Raw genomic sequence first — 26,650 nt, forward strand, 5'->3', positions numbered from 1 at the left:
TGTCATGGGACTGTGGAATCTTGGCTCTTCTCCTCTCTCCCTTTTGTTTTCAGGCTTTGAGGTGAGTGTTTTGCTACACCACACACTCCTGCCCTTATGTGCAGTCTCACCAAAGGCTCAAAGGCAATGGAGTCCAGTGGTTATACACTAGACCCTTCAAAACTATAAGCCAAAATAAATCTTTTTCTCTTTATAAGCTGAGTGTCTATAGCATTTGTTATAGGAATGGAAAGTGAATACATTATGTATCTAGGTGAGACAGTATGCTGAGTCATTCTGAACCCAGTGCTATTTTACAGGAAAGTAACATGGTCGAAACTTCTTGACATAATATAGAGATAGAAATAGGACTGTTGTAACAAGGGGTCTTGTCAAGGAGTAGGCAGGAAGTCAAAGCTAGAGCAATTAGAATTCCAACTTCCAGAACATTAACTCTTAGAATCTCTCTACTGACAAATAGGTAGTTCATTCAAACAGCATCAGATGAGAATATTACAATAGTACTTTCTATAGTAACTATAAAGCTGCATGGTTTCTATCCTTTAAAACTTCCCTTCAGACCTGAGCTCTTCCATATCATTCCTTTACACTTGCCTCTTACTCTAATTGGTAGGAATTGGTTTCTGTTGCTTACCACAAAAGAATCCTAAGAATGTTTCAATGTAACAATGTTCTTTCTCATTCTCTTCCCTTAGATAGTCCTTAAACACAGCATGACACTTAGGTTCTCCTCTTTGGTTCACTGTGCATACTTCCAAGTGATTTTTTCCACTCCCAAAACTTTAATCATCATCTATATACTGATGGTTCACAAACATGTATCTCTAATTAAGATTCCTCTTGCCCACAGGAATTTTAAACTCAACCGTCCCAAAAGCAAACTCAACTTTCCTTAAAAACTTGCTTCTCTTCTCCTTCATCATTTATCTCAGTAAATGGTACCACTATTCATCCAATTTTTGTGGAATAAACCAGTAAGTTCTTTACATCCTGTGCCTCCCATTCTGACCTCCAACATTCAATTATGATGTTCTGTTTTCCCATATAATTCTTGATTCTGTCTTCTCACAGTCACCACTTTGTTCACCAAAACAATTGTTTTCTTTATTATGTATTTCCTACTTGAAAGTTTCTCCCCTAAAAAGTAAAAAATATATATGTTCTTGTCATTTTCTCTTACGTATTGCTTCAGTGCTTCTTATTGCCTTTGGGATAAAATTCAAATCACCCATTTCTCTTTACAGTATACACCAGTCAAACTAAGTCATTTGCAGTATAAGATGATACCATGATTCTGTCACAGACAGGCCTTTGTACCCCCATTCTCTTTGGCTAAAATGCCTTTCCCAAATTCCTCTCCATTTGCTAACTTCTATCCATCTTTCAAATCTCCAATTAGATTGCCATTCAAGAAAAGCAGTCTCTACACTCTTCTAATGTGTGAAAGAGAATATGATAGCCATCACTCATATACACCTGCTGAGCATTTGAAATGTTGCTAGTATGAACTGAGATGTACTGATAAATGAAAAATACACACCAAATTTTAAAGGCTTAGTATGGAAAAAATAATGTAAAATAGCTTAACAATGATGTTTGTATTAGTTACATGTGAAATAATATTTTGGACATATTTATTGGATTAAGTAGAATGTATTACTAAAATTAACTTCACCTTCTAAAAATCTTTTTAATATGTCTATAAAAAACCTCAAAATTATACATGGATTGGTATATATTTCAATTGGACAACACCTAGAGAAGGAGGAGATCCTTTATTCAGGTCCTATAGTTCTTTCGTTACTAGCATTCATCTTTCAAAATTGTTAAGAGTGTTTCTTGCACTCAACTGCAAGCAACTTATGAACAAGACTGCCTTAATATATATGGTAATTCCAGAAGGGTGCTAAAATAAATAGTCCTCATTTTTGGATTCCATGTTTGAGGATTTGCACATACAATAAAATTTACTGGTAACCCCAAGTCAGTCTTAGTGCTGCTTTCTAGGTTATTTGTGATCATGCAGAGATTTGCACATTTCTCTAGCTGAGGTCAAACACAAAAGTGCTCTGCTTTCTTGTTTCAACTGTCAAACTATAAACAAAGTGTTCTTTTCAGTTTATTTACTATCATGTTTTATTTTTTCCATTTTCATGCCTTTTGTTGATTTCAATGCTTAAAATGGCCTCCAACATCATACTGAAGAGCTGCAGTGTCTGTAAGCACCAAAAGGCTATCATGTTCCTAATACAGAAAATATTTGTGTAGATAAGTTCCTTTCAGGCATGAATTATAGTGTAGCTTGTCGAGTTTGATGCTAATGAATCAACAATATATATTAAATAAAGTGTCTTTAAACTGAAAAACACACCATAAACCCTTCCATTGACCAGTTAATGACAGTGTTGTTGATCAAAAGCTCACACGTGCCTAAGCCGGTACATCCCCTAAGAGCATTAGCTCAGCATTTGCTAATTCAGTGGTCTAGTGACTTCAGGAGAATGGAATATATTTGCTGAATTAATGAAACCCAATTACTTGATTTTAAATCCAAATCTTATGTGAATGCAATATATAGTGATAGTTGGAGCAGTGATTTTAAAGCTAAACTTCCTAGATTTCAGTCTTGGCTCTGAAATTTGCTAGCTGCATGATTTCAGGCAAATTACTTAATTTTCCCTGCCTTCGTCCATAAGTAATGCCAATGTAGATAAAAGAGTAGTTGTTAATGGATGTCAAGATCTGAAGATAAGGTGGGGGTGGGTAACATGACTGATCACCAAACTTTTGGAAAGGGGAAACTATTCTATACCTTGATTCCAGTAGTGGCTTACATAACTGCTTAGATTTTCAAAATTCATAGAACTGAAAGTAAATTTTATTTTATATAAATTATAACTTAAACCTGAGGTTAAGCAAGAGAGTAGTCAGGATTAAACAATGCAAATAAAACGTTTAGTACACTATCTTCCCATATACTTTTTAAATATTAACATCTTTGTAATGATAGGAAAAGGTTAGGTGGTGTAAGGAAAAACAGAGTGAACTCATGAACCAGGTTCTATCTACCTCTTCTATTAACGAGAGGCTAAGCTCAGTTTATGGAAGTTACTTACTTATTGTGATGGTTAAATTAGATAACACATATGAAATGTATGATCAACACAGTTCCAAGGTGGGAAAAAAATGTGGTCACAATGGAACTGCGAAACGAGGAGGGAAACGCTTAAGAACCTTTGTCTTTTAATCCTCTTCAAGTCTATTCATTCTGGGTGGACTACGAAGACAACCCAATGGCTCTCGGGTGGTAAGCACGAACCCCAAAGTCTAGGGAATGCCAAGGCCATAGGCACGAAGGGCTGAGTAGCACACCTTCTGGATGGAGCACCCCTCTCTACTTCTCTCCAGGAACCTCTGGGGGAGGAACTCCCATGCTTCCGGAGTTCCCCACCCCACAGCACTGCTGACTGTCGGGGCACCCGGTGGCACCAACGGGGTGTCTGGAGTGTAACCTGCGATACCGCAATGCGAAGCCACATAATAAAATCCTGCACCTGTGCTTTTCTTCAAGAAACAAACACGGGTTCCAACCCCAAGTAGATGCCAGCTGTACCAAAAATCTTGAATCCAAACTTCCCTCCACAGCTACAAGGGACCCTCGGAGAATTCGCGCAACTCGCGAGGCCTCAAGACCATCACGTGACAACCGCTACGCACCTGAGGACAGGGGCCACAGGGCTCGCGGCTTGGCTCCCTTTAACGTCAACTGAAACCTGAACTGAAGTCGCAGCTTGCAACCCGCCCAGCTATCGAGTGTACCAACCTCAGCAACCGGACTCCTGAAAACGCTCTCCACGCCGGAAGTGCACTAATCCGCAGCACGTGGGGTTGCCAGGGCGCGCTTCACGTGATTGGGCGGGGCCTCGGGAACCGGGTAGCCAATGGTAGCCGTGGAGGGCGGTGCCTGTGACGCGCAGGGGCCTATCCCGGAAGTTGGGCTGGGGTGGGGGCGGGAAAGGGCGGGGAGGCCGGGGTGTGGAAAGTGTGGCGGCCCCGCCCCGTCTCTTAGAACTGCTGCGGCCGCCACCGCCGCCGCCGCCGCCGCTGCAGCTGCAGGGGACTGGCGCGGGTACGCAGGCGAAAGGCGCTCTGTGCCTGCTGAAAGGTGAAGACCGGAGGAGAAGCTGGCTGGGGGCACTGGAACAAGCAGGAATGGGGAGGGCAGTCAGAGCCGAGCTCTGAGCGAGGGACGGAGGAAAGATGGATGGGAGAAGGGAGGCGAGCGCGGCACCCGCCGGGGCTCAGGCCCTTGCGGAGCTGGGCCGGGCCGGGCCGACCCGGGCCGCGAAGGCAGCAGAACAGGGGGCGCTGCCCGAGGATCAGGTGCTGCTGGGTCCTGTTTATCCCCCATCCTTGGCGAGGACGTGCGGCCTGGGCTGGACCGCGCGGTGGGACCGGGGCTGCGCGGAGGGCCGGGCGGTGCGGCGCAGGAAGGTCGCGCGGGCTTCTGCGGTGGGGCGATGGGAGCCAGGAGGTCCTGAGCGCTAGAGATGGGTGTCCCCACCCCCTGCGAGCTCCTCTGCAGCTCGCATCCCCACCTCCCCTCCAACGGCTGGAAAAGTTTGCAGCAGCCAGAGTTAGAAAGTACTTACTAGTCTAGCGTGGGTGATGTATAAATGCAAAAATAACGGACCCATGGTGCTTGTCACGTAAACTGCCCAAAATGAGATACTTTCCTGCCTGAATGCCCATTGTTAAAAAGCAAACTCAAACTTTTCGCGTAGTTACTTCGGAAAAACTGTCATCTCCCCAGCCCACCATGGCGGATGAAATTGATTTCACTACTGGAGATGCTGGCGCTTCCAGCACTTACCCTATGCAGTGCTCGGCGCTGCGCAAAAACGGCTTCGTGGTGCTCAAAGGACGACCATGCAAAATAGTGGAGATGTCAACTTCCAAAACTGGAAAGCACGGTCATGCCAAGGTAAATGCCCTTCCAAGTCAGTATTTGGCTCCAGTGTTGAGATTTCGGTCGTTTGTATTCCAATACAGATCATAAGGTTTCTATACGTAAATGTTTGTAATAAGAGACTTTGTCTCCTCCTACCCTCCACCCCTAGTTACTGAGTGATCAGCTGTTACTTTGAATTTAGAGAAAGCATTCCCTTGTTGGACCCTTATAATGGTTCATTAGCTGGCAATGGAAACTTTCAGAATCCTAGTGACCTAGCCCATCTCTTCAGTTTACAGTTAAGAAAACCTCTTATAACAGCTCTAAGAAACCTGTCTTAATTTTTCTTGTAATTGAATTACTGAATGATACACTATTTTGAGTATTGACATGTCATGACTGTTTAGTTGTTTACTACAATCTTAATTCTGTGACGACGAGTTTGGGGTTTTGTTTTGGTTTGCTTTGGTTTTTGAGAAAGTAAAATTGGATGACCTTGGAAAGAGAAAGAATCTGTTATAATCAGTGTTGGTACTGTGCTCTTGTGTATGTAATGAATGATATGCTTGGCAGATATTAAACAGGTTTCCTCTTGTCCTCTGTTAGGTGCACCTTGTTGGAATTGATATTTTTACAGGCAAGAAATATGAAGATATTTGCCCTTCTACTCACAACATGGATGTTCCAAATATTAAGAGGAATGATTATCAAGTAAGTGCTTGTTTTTTAAAGGTGAAGATAAGTTCCACTAGCGGTAGTAACTTGACAAAACCTGAGCAGTTTTGTAGGTTTTTCTAACTAATGATTAGGCACCAACTATCTTACAAATTGGAGAGAAATAGTGATGTTTTATTTTTTTAGCATTCTTGCATTTTAAAAAAGTTGATCACTTCTCAATATTTTTCAGACCAAGTTGAGCATATTGTGACTAAGTCCAGTATTTTAAAAATCAACTTTTCTCTCTGTTGTAAAATATTTCAAATTTAAGTAACTACCTCCTGGAAGTTTTATTTCTTTTTACTTTTAAGGAATATTAGAATTCATGTTCTTACCAACCAAGTTTTTATATTAATGAATGGGAATCAGGTATTCTAAGTAGGAAAATAATCCGAAAGTCTTAAATTTGCAGAATAAAGTACATGGTTACTGAATATGGTGAAGAAAATAAAAAAACTGTGATGAGTTTATTTATACTCAGTGACCATGCTGTGACCTTTTATTAAATTATATGTATAAACTTCAAGTTTTATTTCTAATTATACTTTTCAATAGGTCATGTTTAATGATAGTATTTTCTTGTCTGGCATATTGATTGTAACCCAACCATTGACTTCACAGAATGTGGAAACTCCAATTAATCATAACTAAGGCAGTTCTTGAAAGTCTTCCATTTCTGTATGAGGCATATTATATATCCAACTCTATTCATCTTACATAATGAGAAATACAAGTTTGACACTTAGATCTGTTTTTCGTGTGACTTAAACTGATTTCTTTCTATACCTTTTATTACATAAATTTTTTAACGCATTTTGCTATCAGCTACACCCACTTAATGATTTCTTTTTATTCTGTCCACATGCAAACATTTTATATGTAGTTTTAATCTAGTAAACATTTTCACTTTCTCACTTATGAATGTTTTCTAGACAGCTTTGGAGTCTTTGTAGAAATTTACATTTTTTTAATATAACAGGGAGCCTTTATTTGAGTCACACAGACCTGGGTTTGAATCTGGTCTTGCCACTTTCTAGTTGTGTGATCTTTGACAAATTATGCAACTTCTCTGAGCCTCTGTTTTTCAGTCTACAAAACAAAGATTATATGAGGATGAAATAAGAAAATGTACCCCATAGGTAGATGTGTACCAAAAAGTATTTCTGTTCTGATTCCCATTTTCCTTAATTCCACTTAATTATTCTGTTATTGTTGGATCACTGAATGTGATCCATATGGTCCTGTGGTCCATAGAAGGTGCTCAGTAAACATTTGTTAAATGAATACATGTTTACTCAATATGGCAATGTGGTAAGAATAGTGCAACAGACTACAACTGAGCATAGATTTTCTTTTGCCAAAAATGGGCTCTCACCCTAAAATGTGAGTGTAGTCATTCAGTAGTCATTATATTCCATAATATTTATTCAGCATACAATGCTTTTACCTGTTGCATGTTTCAGAAAGATATATCAATAGTTGACATAATTACTACTGTGTCAAATTAGCCAATCATTGATTGGAGTTCAGAATTTAACATAAAGGAAAATTTGGTTTGGATATCATTTGGTGTAAGGACCAGACTGGAGTTCAGCAAGCAAAGTGAACAAGGCCCTTGCTTTAAGTGTAAAAGTTTAAATAAAGACAGGTCCAGTAACAATGTCAAACCATATAGTAACCTAAGGCAACAGGAAAACTCAGTAATTCTGATCCTGTCTTCATTTAAAATTTTGATGTTCATCATGCAGTTTTTGCATTCTATTAAGATATTTCATTAAAGTATTTATTTGGTTACTGAGAATTTTTCTGTGTTCTTCTCAATTTGTACCCCAGACAAGGTTCAGCCTTGTCCCGCCTTTAGTTTGTAGTCCATACAGCAAAGGATGATGTCAGCTAAACAGTTTGGGTCCAGATCCAACTTCGGCACTTACTAGCTGTGTGACCTTGGTTGCCAAGTTACTTAACTTCTCTTGTTTATTTACAAAATGTGGTTGTGAACAATGAATTCCTCATGGGGTCATTTTGAGGCTTAGTTAATACTCAGAACAGTACCTGGCATAGTAAATACTCATTATCCACATCCTCCTTTTTATCAAGTCAACTTGGAATACTTACTTCTGTTCATTTAAAATAAAATTAGTTCTGTGAACCTTCTCAGTTACATTTATTATGCATGGTGGTCTGCACTCTTCTATCCAAATGCCTTGATTAAATTCCTACCTTTGTTGTTATTTGGCAATGTGTAGTCCTATGAATTTGCTGAATTCAATATTTTGAGTGCCAGTTTGGCAGTCAGCTAAAGTGAAATATGCACATCTATTCATTGTAATAATTAAAAAGTAAATCTTTGTTTAGGAAAAGAAACATTAATATTTACAATTTTAATTTTATGTATTCTTAAAATAAGTCCACAAGAAAAGAAAATTTGTCTCCTGACTCCTCCATTCCAAAAGTAGTTTGGATTAGAATTGCTAATTTCCAATACTTCTCCTAGAAGTAGTTGTCTGGGGCTCAGTGATGGTATAAAACACAAAAACATTCAGACACCTTTGGGAATTCCCAAGTTGTTAAATGTAGGAAGTGCTTGTGCAGGCTCCAGTATTCTCTGGAATCATATTTTTTAGGAAGTTCTGTGTTGCTGTGCACCCCACTACAAATTAAATGCCTTTTCTATATTCACTAAAGTTTGAAGACCTTTCCCAGAAGGAAAACTATTTAATACAGAACACATAAAGAATATATTGTAGACCTTTGGATTATTGCCCAAACTGTGACTATTAAAGTATATTCTTCAAATAAGTAACATTTCTTTTGAATATTAAGGTATGTGAGTTAAACTTTATTGTTGCAACTTAAAATAACAACAAAGAAAATGATTCTGTGAATTTTCCTGAGCTTAGAGTGTTTATATACTTTTACCATGTTCTGTGAAATCCTGTATTCCCTCATGGAACCCATCTTTCTTTGGAGTAGAAAACCTCTAAAGCAGCAGAACCATGTTCAATGTTTCAGGGACAAGAAGGGTAATAGTGAAAAGAGCCACTATCTTTGGTACCTAGACCTGTGTATTCTACCTATAGGAAAAAATAGCACTGCATGTTAGAATATATTTTAACCTGTAAAACAGCATGTTAGATCAATGAAGTATCACCCACCAGGTACTATAAGTGAGTCTTCGGTAGGCCAGTCCACACAGGAAGCTGCTTTGGAATGACCAGGTACACGAACCAGTGAATTCTCTGGGCATCATCCTGTTGTCTCATTACTTTATCTGTTTTATTCAAAAGTGATGCCAGGTGAGATACTGTAACAGGAATGAGCATGCTTTAAATCCAGATGGAATTTTAGCAGAAGCACCACAGGCAAATCTGTATGTAGATAAACAGCATATTGCAGTAAGTACAAATCACTGCCTCTTCCAGTGTTACCAGTGGCTAGTTGTTCCTCTGGAAAAAGGTGCCATATTAGGGACTCTCTATTAGTTCTTTCTGTGAGGTTCTCAATAGTTTCTATGGCAGGTCAGCCTTAGTGAGAGAAAGCCTGTGTTACTGAGAATATTTCTGAGCATTCATGTGGATGCATTCTCTTAATATTATTTGATACATTTATCTGCATACCACTTCAGTAAACCTATTGTCAGTGATTTTCCTGTCTTGTTCTTTCAGCACCCTTGACCTTCCAGCCCAGCTCTTAACCTCCTGTCCATAATCAGTATAAATCCACACCTCTGGTTCTTCTTTCAGGTCTAGTGCTTGATATTCTCCCTCTTCCCATCCCTGCCACAATTTGTCAGGGCCACCTCCAATTGGTGCATCATAATGCATAACTCACCTAGAAACCATTCTGAGTTTGTTCTTGCATTGTGAACTGGTCATAGAGAATTTCCCATCTGAGCCATTGGTTTGAGTTGAGGTCGTGTCAATGTGAGAGTAGATGCTTTCTGTGTCTGAGCTTCTTACACAGCTATTTGTACCTTTAGCACCTGCTCTAGTTGATCCCATATTTGCAGGTTTTGCTTACTGATGAAGGTTGCTGTGACTTGATGAATCAGGCAGCACCCCAGTTGATGATGGTCTTACTTGCTTAGGTGGTATAAATAATGTTCAAGAACGCAGTCTCTACCAGGACCAGCAACTCTAAGGAAGTAACTTAAGAGTGCTGGGAGAAAAGAAGTAGAAAGATGTAAGTCTTCCCTAAACAAGTTTGATGTTTTTGAAATAGATTTTTGAGAACTGAAATTCGGAAATTAGGGCTAAGAAAGCCCTGTGGTAATATTATCTTTTCCAGTCTTCTGTTACACACCAATGTGACAAATTCAGGCAAAAAAAATTTCCCTGTAATTCCCCACTTTGAGTGTCATTTCTTACTCTGGCTATATCATGAACAGAATTCATAGTCACTAACTCACCCTACACCCTTCCTTTTAGTTCATCCTTTGCTTCTTTAGCTTACTGTGCCTCCTAACATTTAGTGGTTATAGTGCTCTTTATAGAGTTTTATATATCCCAAAATTTTTTACTGTGGGAATTTTCAGAGTATCAGAATCTCATATACACATCACCCAGCATCAACAATTATCAGTACATTGCCAATCTTATTTCCTCTATATCCCATGCTTGTTTTTTCTTCCTATAGTCTCTGACTCTTGATTATTTTGAAGCTAATCCCAGGTATTATATCATTTCACTTGTAAGTATTTTGTTATACATCTCTAAAAGCTAAGAACTAGTTGGGTGCTCGTGGCTCACACCTGTAATCCTAGCTACACAGGAGGCAGAGATCAGGAAGATTTCAGTTCAAATCTAGCCTGGGCAAATAGTTCACAGGACCCTATCTCAAAAAAAACCCATCACAAAAAAAGGGCTGGTGAAGTGGCTCATGGCACAGGCCCTGAGTTCAAACCCCAGTCCGGTAAATAAATAAATAAAAGCTAAGAACTATAAAAAAAAAAAAAGACACATAAAAAGTCATTCCTTAAAAGATCATATATCCTATCCATATCTACATTTGCCTAATTAAGACAGTTGTTTAGCTCTTTTGAGTAAGATAGTTATTTTTATTTTATAGTTTATCTAAATCAAGACCTAAAAAAGTCCACACAATAAGATTACTTGATAAATCTATTCTAATCTGCAGTTTCTTATCTCAAACATTCACTTGGGTTCTAGCTCTCTTTCTCCCTGTTTCTGTAATTTTTCAATGAAGAGACTGAATTGTTTGTTCTGTAGACTTTTCTCACTGTCATTGTATTTCCTGAAACTTCATAGTAAGATGGAAAAGCTTGGTCAGCTTCAGTTTATCTTTTTCTTTTTTTCTGCTTTTTTTTTAAAGACTATTCTGTAGGTGATATTCTGTGCAAATATCCAATAAATTAATAAAATGTTTCTGTTTTTGTAATGTTATCAGATATGTATGTGATCTTTGCCTCAATGCATTAATTTAGTAAGAGAAAAAGTAATGGTCTGTTAACTGCTTACTGCTTCATGGGGTGTTTTTTTCTGTTTTTTTTTTTTGGTGGGACTGGGGTTTGAACCCAGGGCTTCCTGCTCACAAAGCAGGTGCTCTACTGCTTGAGCCATACCTCCAGTCCACTTCATGATTTTTTTCAATCCAGGATACTTCTATAAGAAGTTCCATTCATCAATTTTTTTTTTACCTTGAGGTATGATATATATACTCTGTGTGTATGTACACATATGCAAGGAAAGCCAGTATAAATGTTTACTCTTTCGCTTTAATTACCCATTTTCAAAATGAGTTGATTCCTAGCATCCACTGAAGATGACCAATGAAATATTTTTTTCACTGTGAACTTGATTTTTTTTTGCAAAACTGGGGTTTGAACTCAGGACCTCAATACTTGCTAGGCAGGTGCTCTACCTCACTGAGAACTTGAGCATTTAAACATATTTGTGTTTCAATCTATTGTTGTTCACCATGCTGATTTTCAAATTGTTCTATCTTTGAGCAGTGGGAGCTTATTCAAACTAATACCTAAGTCCCCTTGATATAGACCTAATTAATGGTCTTTAATAGCTTCTTATATTCCACTATAACAGCTCACTCCTGGTTTGTCGTATATATATCCCACTTGGAGCATTGGATTGTTCATTTTTTTCAAGGAACCCTAGATTCTTTTTGTAGGAAATGAAAGATACCACATTCTAGTCAGGAGCCTGGTATGCCAGTGCATGGCTAACACCTGTATTACAAGTTTTCTGACCCTGACCTTTGCCTTCTCTCCACTTGGTATTAACAAAATGATTTCTCTCCCTACCAAAAAAAGCAATTGCTCAGAAATATCTAAAAGTTGTCAAATGAGTTTGGTTAAAGGTGAAGGCTCACAGGGAAATTTTTAGAAGTGGTTTCCAGTAGTCTTTTCACCGTTGCCACCTTTCAACTCTGAATCAGAAAGGCCTTTGAGAAAAAATGAGAAATTTGCACCAAAATATGCTTGAAACTTAACAGTGATGCCATTGGCTTTCTTCTTTTTTTAGGATTGTGAATTACAAGGGGAAAGAATACCTATAGAGCAGAAAAATCTGGCGGGTAATCCCTTAACTGAGTGATCGAAATTAACATTACTAAAAATGGGACAAATTGCCATCATTTGTATCCTGGTGTGATTGATACTCTGAGGACACAGCATTTCTAATAGTATTCCTTCCAGAAGTACATTACCTGAACCATGAGGAAAGAATGAGACAAACACAAACTGAAGAACATTCTGTAAAACAGTAAACCTAAGGTCTTAAAAAATATCAAGGTCATGAAAGACAAAGGGTGAGGAACTGTTTCAAATTAAAAGGAACTAAACAGATAAATGCAGGGTGTGGTTCTGGAATTGGGGAGATAAGTTGCTATCAAAGATAATATCAAACTAATTGACAAATTTGAAAATGGTCTACATATTAGGTAATAGGTTATCAATTTTAAATTTCCTAATTTTGAAAAACTAATTACGTAAGAGTATGTCCTTGTTCTTAAGGGAAGAACACACTGAAATATTTATTGCTGAAAAGTCATGACCTATGAAACTTACTCTCAAATGAGATTTAGTAAAAATAAGAATGTGTATAAGAATGTATTTTACATGTATATATAAAGAAAAAATTTTCACAGATGGTTAAATGTTAATAATTGGTAAAGGATAAGGGATTTTTGCATTATTTTTGCAACTTTTCAACAAATGTTAAGATTTAGTAACTTGTAGGATCAAATAATTTATTTTTATTTAATATTTTATTTTCCTATAATTTAGTTTTAATTTGGAAAAATGTTATTTCATATAGCAACTTATTTTAATAACTAAAATGTTCATATTTTAGTCAATGTTTATATGATAGTTATACATTTTTGTCTTTGAAATGCTTTATATATTTCATCCCTGATTATTTTATGAATTTTTTTTTTTTAATGGTACTGGGGCTTGAACTCAGGGCCTACACCTTGAGCTACTCCACCAGTCCTTTTTTTGTGTTGGGTGTTTTCAAGATAAGGTCTTACAATCTATTTGCCTGGTCTGGCTTCAAACCACAATCCTCCTGATCTATGCCTCCTGAGTAGCTAGGATTACAGATGTGAGCCACTGACGCTTGGCTTATTTTATGAATTCTTAACACTTAAAAATAAAATGCCACCATTTATAAATAATTATCAGTAGTACCAGTATTATTTGGCTCTTATGTTTTAGTCACTATTGGCACGAGGAACCTTTAACTCCTGAAATAGTCAAGTTACACTTCAGGGAATTGCTAAAAGAGTAGAAATCAGAATGGTTAGTTATTTAAACCTCATACTTCTACCTCAAACTCTTTGCTCTTCACTCCTCTACCGACCACCTCACAAACATTTGAGTGACTTAAGAAGTTAATTAAGAATGTTGTCGCTCTGTAGGATTGTTTTTTGATTCTGAGAATTTAGACGTGCAAAGGATTGAATGTCTCATGGTAGGTGGAATTTTTGTGGACTGTCACATACCAGATTTGGTTAAGTGGAGAGAAACTTTTAAACTCTAGAAATTCTAAGCACACTGAGTTATATCTTGGTGGATAAAGGGATCAAAGACCGTGTCTTTGGCTCCTTGTATGTATGTTAGCGGCTAGTATTGTCCTTTATAAAGCCTGTTAGAATTCTAGGATACTGATGGCATGTGTGCTTTAGAATAAATGAGTATGAGTAGGGGCTTTCTGTTTCCCCATTGTTGTAATAAAAGGAATTCAGTTGTACCAAAAGTGTGCTTTTTTATAGCTTCATTAATGTCATCAATAAGCTAGTGTTGGGATTTTTTAAATTTGTTCTTAGTTGTGAGCTGGAGACCAAAACTTTTCAACTGAACTTTGCTATAATCAAGTTATAAAATGCAGTGTTTGCATAATGAAAGAATGAGATTAACATGTATGCTTATTAATGGGAAAATGCTTAATTCAGTTACCATATGCCCATGCACTTGTACAGTGGTTAGATTAAGGTAGGTCTGTATTTCCTGATCTGAAAAGATTTCTGAGGCATACTACTAATTGAAAACAGCTTCATGAAAAATACTTATATTCTGTTTTTTCTTTAAAAGCAGCTATATTATGTATTATGTACATAAAGTATAAATGATTCAGGATACACTATAAAGAAGCCTAAGCTTGCTAGAAGTGGTGGCACATATTTGTAATCCCAGCTACTTGGGAGGCAGATCAGGAGGATTGCAGTTGAAGGCCAGCCTGAGCAAAAAGTTAGGTAGGCCCCATCTCAATACATAAGCCAGTATGGTTTGTGCCTGTGATCCCAGCTATGCAGGAGGCTGTCCCTGGGCAAAAGTGCAAAACCCAACCTGAAAAATAACTAAAGCATACAAGGGCTTGGAGGCATGATAGAGCTCCTGTCTAGCAAGTACAAGGCCCTGAGTTCAAATCCCAGTACCACCAAAATATAAAAATAAAAGAAGCCTCAGCTGCTTTGTAATACAGGGATTGGTTGGGGAAAATACAGGGAGGAGTGAGTTCATACTTCTATTCTGTATTTATGTCATATTCTTGTATTTTAGTATTTGGGAATATATTAATGTACTGTGTTCTTATACAAATTAATATGGACTGCAGTTTAATCATGTAAACATTACAAAGGAGTAGATATCCTAGTCAGTACAAATGATATATTTTCTTCTGACAGCTGATATGCATTCAAGATGGTTACCTTTCCCTGCTGACAGAAACTGGTGAAGTTCGTGAGGATCTTAAACTGCCAGAAGGTGAACTTGGCAAAGAAATAGAAGGAAAATACAATGCAGGTGAAGATGTACAGGTAAAGACCTATGGGAAGATTATGCCTTTAAAACCATTTTATTTAAACTTTGGCTTAAACTAGTTAGCATAAAATACTACTATGACATGTAACTTAGAAATAACTGCTAAAATGTTGAAAATGATCTCAATAAAGTAATGATACCCTTAAAGACCCATTACCAAAGAAAATACTTCTTCTCCTTGTTCCTTGGAAATTGTCTTACTGAACAATAATCTGAGAATTTCTACTTCAGAAAAGCATAAAGTAGATTGCTTGTTTCGGATAACCTCTTTCCAAACTCATTCTACACAAAATATCCACAAATACAAAGTTCATGGTGAACAAAATATGTCTTCCTGTACACAGTGTTTCTGAATAACTTCTTGTCTGTGTTTTTCTCCTTCTAGGTGTCTGTCATGTGTGCAATGAGTGAAGAATATGCTGTCGCCATAAAGCCCTGCAAATAAAGGGAGCAGCAGGCATGAGCAAGCTGTTCAGGTCTGGATCAACTGCAGATCTAAAGTTTGGTTCTAGTTGCTGCCAAAGCTATGACCTTCATAAGCAACCTCATTTTCTTTTTTTTTTTTTTTTTTTGAAATTGTGCTGGGCTAGTTTTGCAGGCAGTTGGTAACTTTAAAAAAAAAAATCAAGATGTATAATTCTTTTTTTTTTAATTGTATAGGTATATTTCCTATAACATTCCTGTGGTTTTCATTGAGTCTAAGAACCAGACAAGACAGCTGCAACAGATGTGATTTGTCTGAGAAAATCATTCCTGAATTTTAATTAAATAATTAATAAACCAGGGTTTAAAATCAAACTATGTAGCATCAGTGGTGATGAAGTACCATATTCAAGTTGAATTGCTCTGCATTAATTTCAGACATAGTAATAGAATGCGTAGATTATGGATTGGAATTGTCACAGTTTCAGTCAGTGTGTAGCAAACAGAAATCCATAAAAATTGTGTGATCAAAAGTGTCAGTTATTTTAGTGGCCATGTACAACCACATACATTACCTCAGTCATACTATTCTTTGCCAAGTTGTTGGCAGACTTAATACAACTTTACATGGTGGTTTTAGTCCCTGCCAGTTAGTTGACAGAGGAACATTGAACTTTTGCGTCAATATGAGCAAGTTAGATTGTAAAGAAGACACAAAGGACAGTGGCAAAGAAACTTGTTAAAACTGTAGATTTTAAACTGAGACCTTTGTTAGCAGCATAAAAATAGAAAGCACCTTCTTAGTTGTATTTTTGCTTTTAACTTTTGTCCCCCAGTTCCCTATCCCCAGCATTGAAAGGACTGACCTGCTTTGTAGGAAACTATGCAGTACTCTTTTCCAACCATGTTGAGTGAGTTTTGATTATTAATAGTAATCATGTCTTTCCAACCATTTTAAGTAGATTTTTGACATTAAAATATTGTTCTCCTGAACTGAATTCTTAAGTTGATTTGGAATTCTTGACTTTAAATTGACTTGTTAAATTTATGTACATTTTTCTAAAGTGAAATGAAAAGTGATTCGTAGAAAAAAATGTTACTTGAAAATTATTTAAGTGTATGTATTTTTTCTCATTGTCTTGTGACTTAATTCAGTTACTGATGTGAAATATAGCTAAGAAAGAATTATATAAACTTAATTATTTTTAAAACTGTTTTAGGTGACATCACTGCATTTCTGTTCAGTCTTTTGGATTCTATTATTTCCAGAATTTTAGACATGGTTCCAGGGTTTGTGAGAAACTTTGACTTAATAGCAATCATTATACTGGACTGAAACTTAGAACAAAGTTACTATCTCAGTAATGCCTGATTCTCTAAGACTGGTTTTGAGACCTCTCCCATCATGCCTTGACCTCTGTTCCTATCTTTCTTCTAGAAGAAAACATACATGACAGTGTAACTTATCTAATCAGTGACTTATAGCATTAGAAAAACAAGATCCTAAGGTTTTAGTGTATATACTTTTAAACTTTGTCTTGGCCTCAGCATACCAATTTGGAATTGCAAAGAAGAGAATTATAAAGCACAAGAAATATTGAGATTGTAGTTAATTGATTTTAGCATGAAATTTTAGCTTTTGCCCATCAAAGCACAATTAGGAATTAGGCTAAATTCTTCCCAGTATTCTATTTAAGTATCTACTGCATACTGCTCTAGATTTTTTTATATTCTAGTGTGTATCTTACTTGTACTGGCTGACGTTGTTACCCAGAGGAATTCCAGAAAGTTATTAATCTGTGCTATTTGCTGGTTGTTCATCTGGCCCCAGTTTACCGTACTAGTGCTCTCATGTAGTATTAATTCTGGATTAGTATGCCCTTGTTTTTCTAAACTTGTCAGACTTCACATAAATAAATTTCCATTGCAATGCAGAGGTGTACAAAATATAACACATCTCTGTTTCCATACCTTGAATGGCAAAAGCTATTTATGCATAAATATGAAGTGTCCATGCTCTAACATGTAATTGTAGATTTTAAAGATATGGGACTGATTATTTTCATATAAATCAATAGATGTTTCTCTAGAACAAAATATTCCATTTAGTAAAGCTTTATAAATTGTATTATAAGGAAGTAGGGAACATAAATTTTTTAACATAGAATAGAAGTGACTTCATTCTTTTTTGAGATCAAAGAAATGTTAAAAGTTGATTCCTAGTATTTGTTGTACTTTTTTGTAGCAAATGTTACATATCCCTAATTACTATGTGTAGAATGTAGACTGTCATGTTGATGGTGTATACCTATACACCATTTTTGTCTGTACACATTTCACCAATTTATAGACAGTATTATCAAATTGAATATTTGTTTCTTCCTAGAACATGTTTTATTTTTACTGTGAAGACTTTGTTATACTTTATTTGCTACAAAATTGTGTATCTTCCGATGTGGATGAACTCTTGCTGCTCTGACTGCATCTGCATCATGACCATAATTGTGATGCTTCTTTAATGCGCCCCTCCAGGGCTGTCAGCCACTGAAAGAAATTGTTGCCAACCACACTCTTATTCTGTTTCCCTTACTGTACAAATTTCTGCACCCGTGCTTTATATATCAATTATCAAACTCCTGCAGCCAGACCACCATATCTTTAACAGGAGATGCTGCAGTAAAATGTTTAGGCTATAGAATTGGGAGACACTTTTTTTCCATTACAGCACAGTGTGTGTGTCTGTGTACACATAGTTTTGTATGTTTGTTCTTTTTCCAAAGTCCTTCCAACTATTAAAAGTACTGTAGTCTGGTAGTGCCTCAAATGTTGGTAATTTTTTTTTAACTCACAACTTTTCCAGAATTTGATTTTATACTTTAAGGTTTCTCAATTAGATTATTTCTAGTTGAGCTGTAATTTGAATGCATTATTCTCAGGGCTGTTTGTGTAAGAGGTGAAGTTTCATTATTTTAAAGCTAACTGTCTGAAAGTATATTACAAAGTTTTCCCAAATTGTAATACAGTTATACATGCAGATAAAATAATCCTTAATATCAACATATTTAACTACATGGTTAAGTATTTAAGAAAAAAATGGAAGCATACATTAGTAGCAGCTATATTGGAATCTTGGTATATTCTTCATTTTAGAATAGACTTGAGTGATCTTCTCTTAGACCCCTATTCTTAGTGATGTATCTAGTAGCATTCTTTTTTAGCATGGACCCCAAAGATAATTTGGGAGCCAGACATTGACATAATGATTCTCAAACTTACTTAAGGAAAACACACACGGAAAGTTCTTAACATTCTTTTGGATACCTTACTTAAAATGTTTACATACTGAATTCTGTAATATGAGCTGGGAACACATTGCTATGAGAAAATATGGCTCTTAAGTAGTATACGAGCAAAATTGTAAGCATATTTCCATTTAGAATATATTGTGCGGATAATCAGTTTCAAATTTTCCAATATCACTTAGGCATAGTATTTTACAGTTTTCAAGCTTTTTTTCTGCTAGCATTCAGACAAGTAATAGGCAACAAAGATTTAAGAAAAATTCATGATGGAAAATCTTAAAATTGAGAAAATTCAATCTTTATTAAGTTTCTTCTTTGAATTGGGTATATGGAATCATTATTTGATTTTGGCAGGGAACATTTGGATTTAGTTTACAGAACACAGATGTTCTGTGGGAACATGGCTTGAAATCAATATGTAATTTGATGTTTTTCCATCAAATAAACATCTGAACACCAACTTAACTACCAAGTGAGGTCAAGTGCCTGAAAAGTGCTGTATACATTTAATAAATACATTTTCTTTATGTGAAAGATGCATCTTATAGCAATGCATACCAGGCTTTCACTTGCTAAAAACATACTTATTACCAAATTTTGCCCCTCTCCTTAGGATAGGTAAGATCGTATTTTACAACAAAAAAGAGAGATTACTTCATTTCTATGAAGTCCCTAAAACTATTTCTTGATGTTGGTAGAATTCAGTTTATCTTAGTTTGAGACTACATTTTTTAAAATTCTAGACCTAAACTATATTCAGCAAGGACTGATCAGCTTGTCATAAATCATAGTTGTATTCTTTCTTGGAAGGAACTCTATTGTGGTTAATATCTGCTATAAGTACCTGTGCATATTATAAACTATATTGCAAATTACTAATTCAAATGTAGTATAATGAAAATGACTAGTTTCTGTGCTATTATGTACTTTTATCCTCTCTCAAAAGGAAAGAGCTGAAATGACATTGTCTAATCCATTGGCACTTTATTAGTAATACATTTTGTTTGTCTTAGGTGTAAGAGAACTCTTGCTTTTACTTGTGGACATTTACTTCAAATGTTTAAGCTAAAACTTTAAAATTGTAAGATACGTTGTATGAATATTATAATTGTTTTACATTTCAAAAATGGGTAAAATTCAAATGTTAAATCTTTGGCTATACTAAAACATCCTTTAAAATGTAGATGAATCTTATCAATTATAACATTTTGTTACAATAAATAAATATTTGTTAATTTCATTATATTAAAATAAAGTTAATTTAACAGCTTGCATTATTCTTGTGTATGTGCATTCTTAAAAAGTTTTCATGCTACAAAAGTATATTATTTAAAGTTAGACTTTTAAAAGAAAACCTAACTTGTAATTTTATTAGGTGATTTTTATAGACTGTAGTAGCTGTATAGCTAAGAGTGTTAATTTCTAAATTTTATCCAGATTAGGTACAATTTTTTTTCATTTGTAAATTCATAATAGTTTTTTTTATTTTGATTTCTTGAGACAGGGTCTCACTATGTAACCCAGGTTGACTTCAAATGGGCTTCTCTGTCTCCAGCTCCCGAGTACTGGGATTATAGGTGTGCATCACCATTCCTGACTATTAATTTTTAAAATATGTAAAATAGTCTCTTGGTTCAGAATTCAACAGTCACAAAAGAGTAAAAATGTCTTCCTATTGTCTGTGCATCCTTCCAGAGAGACTTAATACAAGAGCCATTAATGGCCTCTATCTCACTGCTGGCCTGCCAGGGTTGGAGGGGTTCCTACCCTTCCAGCTAGAATTGCCATTCTTTTTCCACAGTGACCTAAGTGGATGATGAGTTTTGAAGCAAACCCTTCACCTTTTCCAGTCTTCACTATGTCTGAACCTCATGACCTGGATAGCTTCACCCCTAGGTGGCTCAGTGATTTTTTCCTTTTACTCACTGTACCATTCTAGAACCTCTCTGTCCTGACCTGTGAGCCATGTCAGGGCTGCACAGTAGTAGTCAGTGACAGAAATCTTTTGGATATGTGTTAAGCAGAAGCATTCTGAATTAGGGAATATACTATTCTTTCAAAGGCATGTGGAACTTCCACAAACAAATGATATTCAGAGTATAAAGAAAACACTTAAGTTTTCTATAAAGTAGAGATGCTAAAACTAGGTGGGTGTGGTGACACACAACTAATTCCAGTCAGTGCTCAAGAGGCTGAGGCAGGAGAATTGTGAGTTCAATCCAGCCGAGACTACATAAGACTCAACCTCAGAAAACCAAAGAAAAAAGAAATATTCAAAATAACACTGAGGGCTGGTGGAGTGGCTCAAGCAGGAAGAGTGCCTGCCTAACAAGCATGAAGTGTAAAGCCCTGACTTCAAACCCCAATGCTGCCCCCCAAAAAAAAACACACTATGATACCAGTTCCAAGTAATACAAAACAAAAATGAAACGGGCCTTCTAACAGGAAATTTTTAAACCTGTTACACAAGTATACATGTGTGAAGTATACATATATGAAAGGGGAAATACATAAAGATTTCATGAAAGAATATATACTATATGTCAGAAACTATATGAAATATGATGAAAGCACCATATCAATAAAAATGAAACAATGAACATAAGTGAAATAAGTTCCTGAATCAAACCGCTAGAAAAATAAGCTAAAAGGAAGCATGAAGGGGAAATGACAAAGATGAAAGCAGAAAATAAGTAGGAAAAGCAAATTAAATTGTGGGTTTTCTTAAAGTTAACAAAATGGAAAAGTCAGTAGCTAATTTAAGAAAAAGCACAAATAGGAGAAATGACAAGAATAACAATACAATGGAAATAAAATTTGAAAACTTACATGATATAATTTCTTAGAAACATAGTCATTAAAAATTGACCACAAGGGCTGGAGGCATGCCTGCTTAGCAAGCACAGAGCCCTAAATTTAAACTTCAGTATTGTCACAAAAAAAAAATTGACTTCATATAGATAGCTAAAACAGAATAATTTCAGTAGAATAAACAGAGAAGGTTATCAGGAAACACTCCCACAAAAAGCCAAACACAAACGAAACCAGGTCCAAATGGTTTCACAGTAGAATTTTACCAAACCTTTGAGACCAATGTCCCAATGTTACATAAATTGTTTTAGCTCATAAAAAAATGAGAACTTCTAAATTCTATGAAGCAAGTATAACAGTGATACCTGCACCTGATTAAAAAAATACATATTGGTGCAAAAATCCTAAATGCAGTTTTTAGACTTCAACTACAACATGAAGAAAACAATACCCCATGACTACATGGAGTTAACAACAGGAAAACAAGAATAGTTCACTTTTAGAAAATACTAATTCACTATCATAAGAAAGATAGTAATGTATTAATAATAATATATACATTAACAGGTATGTGTTAATACATTAAGAAGTCTCAATAATATTAGTAGGTCTAAATGAAATAAACCATTATTTTCTCCATTAGAAATTGAAAAAGTCACAGGTACAGATGGCTGATACCTGTAATTCTAGCTAGTTGGGAGACTGAGATCAGGAGGACTGTGGTTCAAGTCCAGCTGGGCAAAAAGTTCACAAGACTCCAGCATAACCAACAGCTGGCCTGGTAGTGTACACCTGCCATCTCAGCTATACTGGAGGCTGAGATTGGGAGGATAGTGGTTCCAGGCCAGCCAGAGCAAAAAAAAAAAAAAATTCATCAGACTCCACTACCCCACAGAAAAAAAAGGTGGGCATGATGGAGCATGCCTATCATCCCAGCTATGGTGGGAAGTGTAAAATAGGAGGATTGAAGTCCAGACTGACCTGGGAAAAAAGCAAGACCCTGTCTCCAAAGTAACCAGAGCAAAAAGAGCTGAAGGTGTGGCTCAAGCAACAGAACACAAAGCCCTGAGTTCAAACCCCAGAACCACAAGGAAAAAAAAATTGTACATAAACCTCTTTAGAAAATAGGGTTGAGTGAGTGCTTATTTAGCATAAGTATATTTATTTATGTTAACATGGAACATACAACGTGTATGTGTATATGCATATGTGTACACGTGCATTTATACCATCTATGTGTGTATATATACACCTGTGCATGAGTGTGTAAAATCCCAACGTTAGTCTTTTGCTTAATGGAGAAACACCAAATGCTTCTCAAGTTAAAAACAGGAATTAATAACTAGGCCAGCACATCCACTATTTTGGCCACTACTACATTGTTTTGGAAGGATTAGCTAGTGCAGTTGGGCAATAGTAAACAATTAGACACATTTGAAGAGTAAAAGTAACACCAGATACAGTAGTGCATACCTATAATCCCATCCCTCAGGAGGTGAAGGCAGAAGGATTGTGAGTTTAAAACCAGCCTGAGATACATAGCAAGATCCTGTCTCAAAAAAAACCAAAACAACAAAAAAGTGCAAAAGTAGAATAAAAATTAAATTATTTTGTTTTCAGATGATTGATAGTATATCTGGAAGGTCTTAGATACTCAATGATAAAGTTAACTCTACCAATGAAATTATTCAGCAAGGTAGCAGAATAGAAAATTAACATGCAATCATTCATAGTTCATAGGAGACACAATTGGAAGGAAAATAAAATAGTAACAAAAAATAAAATATTGTGAATAAACTTAGCAAGAAATAGTCAAACCCTACATGAAGAAAACTATGAAGTATTCCTGAAAAGCACAGAAGCAACTTGAACAAATGAAAAGACATTTGTTCTTATTCTTGGTAGAATGATGGGTCTACCTAATCCAATTTATAAATTTTATGCAGTCTCAAAAAAAATACCAACAAGTTTTTACGGAGTAAACAAGTTGCTAATAAAGTTCATATGGAAGCATAATTATATAAAAATACCTAGAAAAATACCTAGAAGAGCTATGATGGGCTTAGCAGTACCAGAAATTCAATCCTACTATACCACCTCCATGATCAGTACAGGGAAGTACAGGCAAGAGAGCAAACTGATGGAACAGAACAAAGAATTCAGAGGAAATCAAGCACATAGAATTTAGTGTATGCTAAAAGCAATATTGCAAGTCACTGGAAAAAGATTGGCTTAAATAGAATGTGCTGAGACAACAGAAATTTTTCAATTGGAAAAAGAATTTTAAAAGATGAATTCTAGGTAACACACTTAAAAATAAACTCTTAATAGAGATCTAAGTGGAAACAGTAAGGCTACACAAGTCCTGGAAGAACTGATGTCACAAAAACAAAAGTTGTACTTATTAATTACTATGTGAGGTTTTGATACACTATTCATTGTGTAATGTTTAAATCAGGTTAAACATATCTATCTCCTCGAACGTGAATCATTTCTTCTGTTTTTGAGACAGTCTTAATATATCAGCATAACCTTTTTAATCATAGTCTTCAGCAGTAGCAACTTGAGCTCCTATTTGCCCTGCCTGCTTCCCTTAATTTTTCATGACTGAGTATCTAACAAAGAACATACATGGGCATACATAGGACTGCAACTTCGTAGCAACATTCTTTACTAGTAATAGGTTTGTTCTCTGAATCGTTGTTGCACAGAAAGGGTGCATCTCATCCTTGGCCAAAGCTGTGCAGTTTGCTTCCATGATGCTGTTTGCCCCTCAGTGTCATCCAAGTCTATTTTTTCTAAACACGGGTAGTGCAATGCCCCATGTTGAGCAATCTGCTCCACTTTGTGACACATAATTATATTTCTGCCACATGTTGTTCTTACAATGTTTAACCAGTCATAACTGATGACTGGTAAAGTTTGTTCCAGGAAAGGAAAATTTGAAGAATCCTTTTTCTTTTTACAAATCATTTTTTAGCAAATAGGGTAGATTTTAATAATTAATAAGTACTCTATATAACAGAGTACTCCATTCAGATTCCTATTTGCCTAAATGACACAGTATTTTAAAAATATTGATACTTAGGCACATAAATGTTTATTAGCTTGTTTATAAACTTTCATAAACATATATATGCATATATATATATATAGTACAAAATGTTACCCCAATACCCTTGTGCTTTGTACATATTTTCAAATTAGTTTGGGGGGCACTTGTTAGGCCAGTTGAGATCACATTGGATCTACAATTCACCATTAGAGAATTGACATCTTTCTTACACTGGGACTTTGGATCCATGAACAGAGTGTCCTTCTAATTACTAGTTTTCTTTAATTGTGATTATATTTGATAATTCAACATAGAGATCTTGTACATTTTTACTTTTTCATTTAATATATTTTATGTTATTGAAAAGGAGGTCTTCTTCAAATTTCATTTTCTAATCTATTCCTGGTTTAGATATATGCAATTGGTTTTAGTATTTGCACTTGATAAACACATACTAATTCTGGTCATGTATAAGATTCTTTTAAATTTTGTGCATTTATAATTATATCAACTGTAAATAATGACATTATTGCTCAACTTGCTGCATGACACACTGGGTACTAATAATTTATCTGTGACTATGGTGTGTGTGTGTGTATACACATATTCATGAGTATGACTATAATTTTCCTCTCTCAAAATATCCTTGGTCCTTTTCAAGTTTTAGTATAAAGGTGATACTGGCCTATCACCATGAATTCATCTGTCTAATCTTCTATTATTTGAAAGTCTGTGTAAAATTGGTGCTGTGGCCTATTGGCTGTGTGCAGTTGATTTATTTAGGAAATTATCCTAGTTAACAGAACTAGGAAGAACTGGGAAGGAGCAAAAACAAACAAAAATGTACAAGGGACAGCTGAGGCTTAATCCTACAGTCATGTAGAATGCCCTTTGGAGTTGTCCACTCAACACAAAGAAGGGAGCAGCAGCCAGTTTTGTACCTTGAGGCTCCAACCCCACACGATTTTCACCTCTTCCCCAGAGTTTCTCTGACATGAGGTATGGGACACTGGTGGGAACCTCTCCACCAACACTCATATATTTACGACCTGGTAGTACACAGAAGTTAACATCCCAAGGAAGCGTTTATCAGTGGAAGACAGGAAACTGGATAAATGATCCTCTCTTCTGTAATAAAAGCTAAAGTGACAGAATGGGAGTTCAGACATAAAACTGATGCAATTGCCTTTACTTCTTCCTCGAACATTTGGAAGAATTCACTGATGAAGCTATCTGTTTTCCTTGTGGAAAGATCTTAATTACAAATTTAATTTATTTAAGAAATATAGGACTATTTTGTGTAAATTCGATATGTTATATTTCTCTAGGAGTTTCATTTCACCTACTTTGCTATATTTGACGTACAGTAATTGATACTGTTTTATTATTTTAATTGGCATGTATCAGAAAAATGAACACATCATGATTTGTAGCTTAATGAGTTTTCACAAACTAAACATACTTGAGAATAGAACATCAAGCTTAAGAAATAAATTCTTAACAGACCATAAGCCACAATAGCAGACATGATTATCATTGTGCACAATTGGTGATATTTAATTTACATACATTAGTCCTTTTCTTTTGTTCACCATTTCTTTTACCACGTGGGCCTTCTTGCTAGGACTTTTTTTTTTCTTCCTGAAGCATGTCTTTCAGAATTCCTTTACTGAGGATCTATTGGTAGGGAACTTTGAGTTTTGTGACCTAAAATTCATCTTTCCCCTTGAAACAGCTTTATATTTTGTAGCTAAGTAGATAATGTTCACTTGTTGCTGGTTTCCATTATTGCTGATGTGAAGTTAGCTGTTAGTATAACTCCTTTAGTGGATTTGTGGTTGTTGTTGTACTACTGGGGTTTGAACTCAGGGCCTCACACTTGCTAGGTGGGTGATCTACCACTTGAGCCATTCCACTAGCACTGTTTTTGTGTTGGATATTTTTGAGATAAGGTCTCTAGAGCTAGTTGTCCAAGCTATCTTTGAACCAAGATCTTCCTGATCTCTGCTTCTTGAGTAGCTAGGACTCTAGGTGTGAGCCAACAGGGCTTGGCTCCAGTACTAGATATGTTGTTCTTTTCCTTTCTGGATTCT

General features: G+C 36.0%; 1 protein-coding gene and 1 long non-coding RNA gene across 10 annotated transcripts in view; one reads left to right on the forward strand and one right to left on the reverse strand.

The window, feature by feature from the left end:
* LOC141423296 (uncharacterized) overlaps positions 1–3,920 on the reverse strand; it is an 86,171-nt gene extending 82,251 nt beyond the window's left edge. For 5 of the 8 annotated variants that reach the window (XR_012448034.1, XR_012448039.1, XR_012448033.1 and 2 more), the window contains exon 1: positions 3,824–3,920. This is a non-coding gene — a long non-coding RNA (uncharacterized lncRNA). The remainder of the gene's footprint in view (positions 1–3,823) is intronic. The other 3 variants (XR_012448035.1, XR_012448032.1, XR_012448038.1) reach the window with 2 other exon arrangements.
* Positions 3,921–4,033: 113 nt separating this feature from the next.
* Positions 4,034–19,958, forward strand: Eif5a2 (eukaryotic translation initiation factor 5A2). 2 transcript variants are annotated; one of them, XM_020187632.2, is made up of 5 exons: positions 4,034–4,165; positions 4,785–4,984; positions 5,558–5,662; positions 14,831–14,962; positions 15,352–19,958. In XM_020187632.2, exons 2-5 carry the CDS (start codon positions 4,820–4,822, stop codon positions 15,409–15,411), a joined length of 462 nt encoding a protein of 153 aa, XP_020043221.1. In that variant the 5' UTR covers positions 4,034–4,165; positions 4,785–4,819; the 3' UTR covers positions 15,412–19,958. The 2 variants fall into 2 exon arrangements, with proteins under 2 accessions (XP_020043221.1, XP_073929898.1); XM_074073797.1 differs by having other exon boundaries at positions 4,036–4,165; positions 4,814–4,984.
* Positions 19,959–26,650: the final 6,692 nt, after the last annotated feature.

The sequence above is a fragment of the Castor canadensis genome, chromosome 5, assembly GCF_047511655.1.
Source record: "Castor canadensis chromosome 5, mCasCan1.hap1v2, whole genome shotgun sequence".
In the NCBI taxonomy this organism is placed as follows: Eukaryota; Metazoa; Chordata; class Mammalia; order Rodentia; family Castoridae; genus Castor; species Castor canadensis.

What these genes read in the sequence shown, in the direction of transcription:
- Eif5a2 (XM_020187632.2), top strand. Translation starts at nt 4,820, where the DNA reads ATGGCGGATGAAATTGATTTCACTACTGGAGATGCTGGCGCTTCCAGC. An exon ending in TTAAGAGGAATGATTATCAA is followed by an intron (nt 5,663 to 14,830) that starts GTAAGTGCTTGT and finishes TTCTTCTGACAG; the next exon opens with CTGATATGCATTCAAGATGG. An exon ending in ATGCAGGTGAAGATGTACAG is followed by an intron (nt 14,963 to 15,351) that starts GTAAAGACCTAT and finishes TTCTCCTTCTAG; the next exon opens with GTGTCTGTCATGTGTGCAAT.